This window comes from Carassius gibelio, chromosome A8 (assembly GCF_023724105.1).
Source record: "Carassius gibelio isolate Cgi1373 ecotype wild population from Czech Republic chromosome A8, carGib1.2-hapl.c, whole genome shotgun sequence".
NCBI classification, from domain to species: Eukaryota; Metazoa; Chordata; class Actinopteri; order Cypriniformes; family Cyprinidae; genus Carassius; species Carassius gibelio.
In genome coordinates, this window is record NC_068378.1 from 10,397,176 (window position 1) to 10,406,318 (window position 9,143).

The 9,143-nt window shown below is 37.3% G+C and overlaps 1 protein-coding gene across 1 annotated transcript in view; it reads right to left on the bottom strand.

Moving 5' to 3' along the window:
- The window catches only part of LOC128018116 (transmembrane protein 132C-like), a 193,961-nt gene extending 186,310 nt beyond the window's left edge, over positions 1–7,651 (bottom strand). The window contains exons 1-2 of the mRNA XM_052603486.1: positions 7,450–7,651; positions 7,091–7,159 (exon numbers count right to left, since the gene is read on the bottom strand). Coding sequence (XP_052459446.1) covers positions 7,091–7,159; positions 7,450–7,651 — 271 coding nt within the window. The remainder of the gene's footprint in view (positions 1–7,090; positions 7,160–7,449) is intronic.
- Between the last annotated feature and the right edge of the window lie 1,492 nt (positions 7,652–9,143).

Consider the following 9,143-nt stretch of genomic DNA (forward strand, 5'->3'; position numbering starts at 1 on the left):
ATTAACTAATAATGAGCACAACAAATACATTTGTTATAATCTTTGTTAACATTAGTAAAAATACAACTGTTCATTATTAACTGTTAACTCAGGTCTATGAAATAATATTAACAGAAACAACTTTTGTTTTAAATAAATAAATGTTGAAATGACATTAAGTAAGATTAAAGTTTGAAATGGTAATTGTTGTAAATAAGCTCCCTAGTGGCTGTAAGCGTTATTACTGTGGAAGTACAAACTCCACAACAGCTCAGCGTGTAAACATCTTCTGTTCTCAATTTCAGCACTCACTACCGAGCTCCAGAGTGCCTCTGGAACCAATATCAGCACTAGAGTTGTTCGCCGGGGGCTTCATTAAACAGGTTTCCATGGGTTTCCAGCTGCAGACGAGCCTGAGATCAGTACAAACACGCTCTGTGATCACGATTCACACTTCACGCCACACTATCTGGCGATCTGACAGCGCTTGCCTAAATGCATATGCCAGCTGTAAAGTTTGGTGGCAGAGGAAACATGGTTTGGGACTGTTCCATGGTACAGAACAGGTCCCATTGTTCCAATGCGGATAATATTATCTAAAGTCAACACCATGCAAATGATACTGGAGATGATTTTGCTCATCCAAAGTACATTATAATGTCCCCACACACAAAGTGGAATCCAGAAATGCTTTTAGACATTGATTTTAGGGCTTTCAGCACGAGCTTGGTGCTTTTGTAAATTTGGATGATGTAACAAGACAACTTATTAAATTATGAATACTGTTATTACAGTATATCAAAATATGACAATAAAACACATTTACATGTTGTTGTTTTTTTTGTTTTTTGTTTTTGCTGGGGAGACAAATTACTCTTGTCAATTAATATATTAGAATGAGTCTATACTGTATATAGTATATGGGACTTTATAGCCAACCTTAACCCATCAAACATTCAATAAGTGCCTTGGTAAACCCATGTTACAAGTAAAATCTTTGAAGTTTATGCTACAATTTCTGTGTAAGGATGCATTTCCTACCATGAAGTGGAAACATCAGAAAACAACAGCAGAAAAGTTTCTTCCACCCGTCCATCCTCGACTACTGTACTTCATTAAAAACACACTAGCTCATATTTACTGTTATGTGCTGTGGCAAAGAGACACAGACCGAATGAGAACAGGCAAGCTCCCACGGAGAGGATATGTATCTTTATCTGTTCATTATGAGCACTGTCTCAAAATATCTGAAGAGAGTTATATACAGGCATTAATAATAAGCAAAGCTGTCAAATATTTACTCAGGGATAAATGAAATGTCATTAGGTTATCTCGGTTTTATACCTTAATGATATTTTAATTAAAAGGGTGATCCTCAAAAAAACATTGTGCCATTTGTGCTAAAGTTCTAAAGTTTAGGGTTTCTTTCTTTCTTTATTCATTTATATTAAAAAAAAATATATATTAAGCAACATATTAAATAAGAAATGTTTCTGCAGCACCAAATCAGATTTGCCATTACAGGAGTAAATACATTTTAAAATATATTAACCTAGAAAACAGTTACTTTATTTTAAATTATAATTATATTTCACAGTTCGCAGTGTTGATGTTGTCGTCCTTAACCCAATCAACACTTCTGTGTCATATCCAACATAATGCCAGAGCAAATCATTATTATCGTAGAAAGTCATAGCATAACACAATTCAACAGAAAGCAGGGGACAAAGACAAATTCTGCATTTTCTTAATTTTCAAAGCATAAGAAAAAAAAACTACTACAGTGAATTCATGATATCTTCATTTGAATAAAGGCCAAATTTAAAGAGAAAGAACATTTTATTCTATATTATGCATTTATCTGACTCTCTAATGTGACAAATTTCTGTAGTAAATCAAGGGAACACCAATATGATATAGTTTGTGCCATTTCCTAAGAATCAAACATTACAAATTACAAACATTATAAATATTACCTGAAATTTCAAAAGCACATTTAGAAAGCAGGATTGGAACAGTCAATAACTGAGTAATAACTGAGCATTACGAAGTTAATGGATAACAAATGGCGGTACATGGGAGAGGAAAAGAGAAATGATTATTGTTTATAAATGTTTATCATCATCAAGGATAATATTAAATTCAAACATGCCCTTAAACTGAATTCAAAACATGAAAAACTGCTCTATAATAAGCTACAGTCACATGCAATCCAATGAAAGGTGAATCCAAACATCAAAACCTGTGATCTCTGGTTAATGGTGAAATTATTGGAAAAAAGAGCACCTTTTGTTAAATTCAGTTTGCCCATTCAGCATGAGCTCTTATTAATGTTTAATGAGCAATCACTTGAACCACTTGTACTGGTACACTATCAAACAGCTCATCACACTGCAAATTAAAGGGTGAATTCTTTAGTAGAGAATAATCAGCAGTAATTCTCCTGTCTGATCGCTGATATGATTTAAAGAATCCTGACAACTGTGTATATTGAGTAAGTTATAACAGGGTAATAATGTATTAATCATAACATTGCTGTCTTTTTCCATATTCCACTATGTTCTTCTCTCAACTTGCCTCTCCCGTCTCAGTGGGTTTCAGGAGTGATGATATTACTACGCCTGTGTTTATCGCGTTTTGGAACCAAACTCTTCATATATATATATATATATATATATATATATATATATATATATATATATATATATATATATATATATATATATATATATATATATATATATATATATATATGTGAAGGTTTTTTCTTTTTTTTTAAACAGTGACCCAACCAACCACATTGTACCATGCAGCACAACCACTCAGAACACCTTGAAAGCTCAGAGCAACACCCTGACAACCACCAAATAACTTAAGCACCAAAGGCAATTTCTTTGGGAAAATGTAGGCTAATTATTGTTGCAGTTGCAGATGGTGTCTCTAGACTTCTACAACGTGACCCTGACAGAAGAATCACTGCGACATTATGTTTATCCTTACGGGTTATAATGTGACTCTTCGTGTAATTACTGCATCTCTTTTCTCTTGGGTGCTTTTAAAATAACTTCATTATTCTTTCTTGTTTAGCCACCACATTTCTCTTGAGGATATTACACAACAACATGAAGAAAGTGAGTTTTTGAAGAAAGCTCACAACAGGGAGAGGAGACGATCAATGAAAAACAAAGTTCAGAGGTGAAGGTATTGCTGGACAACAGGCTTAATAAAAATAATAAATAGAAAATGCATTTGTGCATTTGCACCTAAAACACGAAACATGAGTTTGTAGCCAACTGCAGCATTGTACACAGACGTTCATAAAATGCATTTTGATATTGAAATCAGTCCCAGTAGTGCTGTAATCTCACTGGGCATTAGAGCAGCTCTAGGGTAATGAGCCAGTTTGAGCAGGATGGCTGGTTTTGGTCCCAGGTGAGACAAATGCTTAACCAATGAATATGCTTTTCAGTGTATAAAACTACAGCTTACATGCTTCAGTACTCTTCAAACACAGTGGAAAATTGCTCTCAGAAGAGGGAGAGCATTATGGGTATACATGATTTTATCTGAAGGTATAGCCAAGAGTATATTAAAGTACCACTGCTGTGCTGACTTTGACATTCAAAAGAATGTCTAGGGTTCCTAAAACAGTTCACTAACACTAAATACAGATGCTGATGTCTAATGAACTTGGGAGAGCTTCACAAGGAGTGGACTGAATCTGGACTCAAGAGTCAAGAGTAACTACACTCTTCAGGAAAAGGGCTACAGCTGTCACATCCCTGTGCACGGTGCACAGTATACATTTGGATGCAGTTTTCATGAGGTTTTATGCATGTGGCCTCAGGACTCCTACAAAAGGGCCTAAACTTGTCCTTGTGACGAAGATCTTATTGTTAAAACTTTTCTTGAAAATTGGAAATAGCATTTGAAATGTCATTCCATTGCAAAAAAAAAAAAAATTATCAAGAAAAAAATAAAATAAATATATATATATACTTTGCCTTTTAAGATCGGCACAAACTTCAAGGTTGCATAAGACGTGATGTTCTGCTGTAACTCAGTATGTCTCTAGGCAAACAGGTCCATCATAGCTCAATAAAATGCACTCCATTAAAGTTCTGAGTTAAACGGCTTTTTATCCAGATGTCATCGCTGAAACGGTGACAGCTGAGAGAAAGACAAGTGCCATAATTCACAGGCCATTTTATGTTTGACGTCGCTGTAATTTTTTCAGTTTACTGAAAGATTTTGTTCATGACAAGGGAAGTGTCATATCCATGTCTTTAGAAAACTCCTGAGGAAGCGCATAATGGGAATTAAATTAAGATGTTAAAGTCAAACAGTGTTCATTTACCACTACAGCTCTTAAACAAATGAAGTCTTGGCCTTGACATGTTCTTTTGAAAGCGCCGATTTCAATTTCAACCTGTCACAGTGCTGGGTGTAATTACTCCAGCGTGACATAACACATCAAAGGTTTTAGTTTAATTTGATGTTAAAGTCATTTAGCTGTAGGGGTGACTTTGGTCCCAAGGAAGCTTTGCATATAAAAGTGATTTTTTTTTAATACATATGAGGTGTGCTCAATCCTAACAGAGCAGTTATGCACAATATATTGATATTGTATTTGTTTATCAGATATTTTACATTTGTTAAAGTATCAGTCTACAGTATATTGGATTTATATTTATGCATTCTCATTCCCACCTGCTTTTATATTATAACAACTGATTTTTATGCCGCATTCCAGGCAACCCGTAACCTGTGTTTTTCCAACCTTCTAGCCGTGAAAGTGCACCAGAATGGCAATGAAACCCTTGACTTCCCACCCGTGAACTCGTAGATCGATGTACTCCCAGTTCCAAGTTCTGACGTTACATATTCAGCAAAACAAATATGACTGCCCCTACGGATAATATTGCCTACGGATGCGTGTTTATGCAGTTAAGTGATACACGGTAGAAATATAGTTTAGAAAAATATAACATTGTAATAAAATTAATACTCTAGCTACAATTCCTTGCACTCAGGAAGTTTTGCGTGACTTGCCTGGAACGCTACAAAGTCGTGAGTCATGGTTTGAAGCCATGATTAACGGGCTCAGAAACCTGCCTGGAACATTTTTAATTAATCAAAAAAATATATCTGCATTATTTTGAAAATGATCAGTTTATTGGTATCATACTGGTGCACTGGTGTAGCAGTTTCTCTGTAGAATTTCAGCTTAGTTTACAAGCAAACTCATTCCTCACTCATTATTTTCACTTCAGCAACAGTGTGCCGTTCCAGAAAGCTCATACATCTCTCCAACCTAATAATGAACCTATCCACTTCTTTTTTTTTTCCTTGCAGTGCAAAACACTGTGAGTAATGTATGGGCCTCTTGAACATCAAGCTCGAAGACCTGGATAATTCCAAGGTCAATCCAGCACTAACTACTGCATGTTCTCACACAAGACTAGAACACTGAGGTACAGAGGGAGGAGGAGGAGGACAAAGACAGAGAGTGAACAAAACAGAGCAAGAAAGGAGGCTGAAACAAGAATACTGAGATCATTTAATGGCGTTAATGATTCATATTATGATTATGTCCATTTAACATTAGGACCAAATGCTCCCCAGCTCACAGTCAGAGTGCTCTAGATTTACTGGTGAGGGGTAATTTGACACAAAGATGTGTCCCCATGTTTGCCCCCACACCTGATCAAGCCCCAATGACCTCTTTCATAATGGACACATTTCAGCTGCGTTTCAGCAGACAAACCCAGGTAAATTCAGGTAAATCAAGCCACATTCTTTTTAAATGTCAAAAATGCCTCGATTTACCTGACTGCACCCTGTGTAGTGAACCTTTGAAAAGCTTACAAAACAGAAAAGGATACAGTGCTTTCTACAACTCTGAAATAAAACTCTGAAAAATCTGAACTTCCTTTAAATTTCATGTAGCATTCCTCACAATGAGGTCAAATTCTGCAAAACATACCGCCACCTTGTTTGACCACCGGACTTCTGAATGAACTGCTTTAAACAATGAATGAATGATAAGCTGTACCAGTGCAGAACATGTGTGTACGTGTGTGTGTGTGTGTGTGTGCGTGTGTGTGTGTGTGTGTGTGTGTGTGTGTAAGAAGGGAGGGAAGAAAATGAGATGTAATGATAATTCCCATTTTCCGGGAATAGGTTCTTTTGAGCAGCTCACAGACGATTCAGTGATACTTTTACGTAACAACGCCGGAGTGTGGTCGAAATTTTACGTGCTGTAACAAGTTGTAATAGAGCCATATATACAGTTAGAAACGTAATAAAAATATAAAGCAAATTCCACTCAAAGCTACACAAAGATATGTCAAAGCACATACGCCTAAGTGTGAAACTATAAGTAGCCTAATACATTTGTACATTTGTGAGTAATATATTTAAATCCCACTTAAGGTCTCACATAATTTAAGTTTATGTTTTAAGGTTACAAATTCAAATCTAGGCCCATGACCCACCAGCACGTGCCACTGCAAAATTACTCCCCAGAACAACAACATAAAGCAAAGTTCGCAGCTTTTCTTCCTGAACTACTGGGCTGTAAAAAAGCTTAATTAAAAACCATTATTGTGTTTATTGTGTGCGTTCAAGCAACCACAGCAAAGTCACTGCCTGTTCTCGTATCCCTTTCTGTCTGTTTGTTAGACTACGATTTGGAAATGATTGTTGTCAGAGAGAGTTTCTCGATGCAGTGAGTGAATTTCAAGTCGTTTGCTTGATGACCACTCGAGCCGATTCAAACCGGTTTCACGATTCATTAAAAAGATTCGACTCGCCCTAGCATCGGATGTCGCTAATCCCCAGCTGCCGCGCGAAACAGTCAGTGACCGTGATGTGTCGCTCGTTACGGTGAGATTCCTGTTCATGTCGCTCGTTCACAATACCACACTGAGTTAAACATTTAAGATTCAGAAAGGATCCAGAGTAGAGTTTTTAAATTTAAACTATATTTTCTCTCTCTCTCACTCTCTCTTTAGATCTTAAGCTATAGTGAAATCCCACAGTGCCATAAATCACTTTAATTAATATAAGGTGCAGATAGAAAACGCCAGAAGCCCTCTCTTTAGCTTACCTCTGAGCAGAATTACAATGAAATGCAGAGTATGAAGACGCAACATGTTTGTTCTCGACCTGTGAGAAACTTCTTACTGGATGACACGGAAGGGCAGTAAAAGTGAAAACGGTTCCGTTTGCGCGCGGAGAGATAGATGGTCACACAGTTGCGCGGTTAAGTTCCAGCATCGCTCTCGGAGGATATTCAGAAGCATTCATCATAATGTTCTTCACTTCACACCGGGGTCGGTTTACTCTACTTCAGGTCAAATGAACACCCGTAACGCATTATTTTGGATTTATAGACTCCGTCAAGATCGTGAAGGATGCCGCTGTTTCTCCTCGTTGCGCGACAGACAAATATTCTTCTTTTCTCACATCCGAAGTGTGTTCCCTTGCGTCGCTGTATCCAGCTGCTTAGTCTGCGGTCTTTTGGTGTTAGGGAGCAGCGAGTGAGTTTAATTCCCGTTCCTTGGCACTTTAGTCTCTCTGGTGAAGTCTTGCGGGTTGGGTGGCGTTTCTGTGGGGTTTTTCCTCCTGAAGCGCGATGCGTAAACCAGGATCCGCGTTTCCTCCGCATCCGCTCTCACATCCTCCAATGCGGAATTATCCTGCGCATCCTAAAAGTTGCTCAAGCGCTCGTTTGCATCATTTGCGCTTTCCACATCTTGGGTGTCGCTTAGAATAAACCGAGATGAAGAATAACAATTGGCTGGTTTCTTTCCACTGGAGATGGTGCTTCTTCTGGTATTCAGCAACACCTAGAAAACAAGTACCAGCAGTAAAAATGTACCTGCTTAAAATGAGTGCATGTGGGTTTGAAGAGGTCTTTCTGCGCCAACCTCTCCTCTCCTCTCCTCTCCTCTCACTCACGCGCAGACACTGGCGAGTCCAAACTGAGGCGCAGGGTTAAAGCATCACCTGAGGCGCCACGCTAACATCAAGGGCTCCCCGCAGACCTGTTTGCTAATATGTTTTCCCTGAACATGACAGTAGCTATCATAACACATTTCAGATTCTTCATAGCAGTGGACATAATTTTGCCCTTAGAAATAAAAAGTTGGAGACACGGATGAAAGTTCTTGGTAGTTCATGCCTGTCTGTGTTCCTAAGTATGTAAGTAAGGAAACATTAATTTGGCATGGCAGAAGTTCATTAACACGGATTTGACCATAATTATAAGTGACAATAAATATGGTTATTTATAATCTAATTTTAATCACCCTAAAGCAATAGCGACTCCTTGTGGGCACAAAGTGCATTTACGCGTGTGGATGAGGTTTTATGGTTTTATTTATATTTAGAAGAGCATATGTCCATTGAAAAAGTGTTAAATCTGAAATTACCTAAATGTGGAGACCAGCCAACAGTCTGTGAGGAAAATGGCTTAATAAACCAAATGAATGTCTTAATGAAAACCTAAAAGTGCAAAAATATGAGTGTGAGGATTAGATTTAGGAGCCTAAACTATCAGTCCATTCTGTATAAAAAAACAATAGGTGATGTAAAGTCCACACCAACATAGAAAAACAAAATATGTATATGCAAAACTGTAAAAAAAAATAAAAAAAATAATAATAATAAGTTGATTATTGCATTGTGTCGTAAGCAAAAATTGTTTCTGATTCTTATTCAGAAGGAGAGAATTGTGACAGATGATCTGAACAGATGACAGGCTTATATGTGCAGCTCATTCTGGAGCGAGTTGCTTACATTTTCCTCTAATGTCTAATTCTGAAACTAATTTTGCATTCTAGAAGTCATTGTGTTGTGTGCTATGTCACGCCAACAAAAGTTTACAAGGATTGATCAGTTTCATATGCGATGCACAAGAAGCTTTCTTGGTAGGCCGTTTGCAGAATGTTTTTGTACTTATTTTGCATTTCAATACAGGTTTTATCAGATTCATTGGGTTTATTATAAAAAACATCCATCAAAGCTGTCAGATAAAAACTGTGGAATACTGAGTTAATGTTCAGGCATCAATCAATCAACTCCTCCGCACTGCAGCTGCATTACAATGCGCTTACAACATTATAGGACATTACGCAAAATTCCTCTTTTACCACATC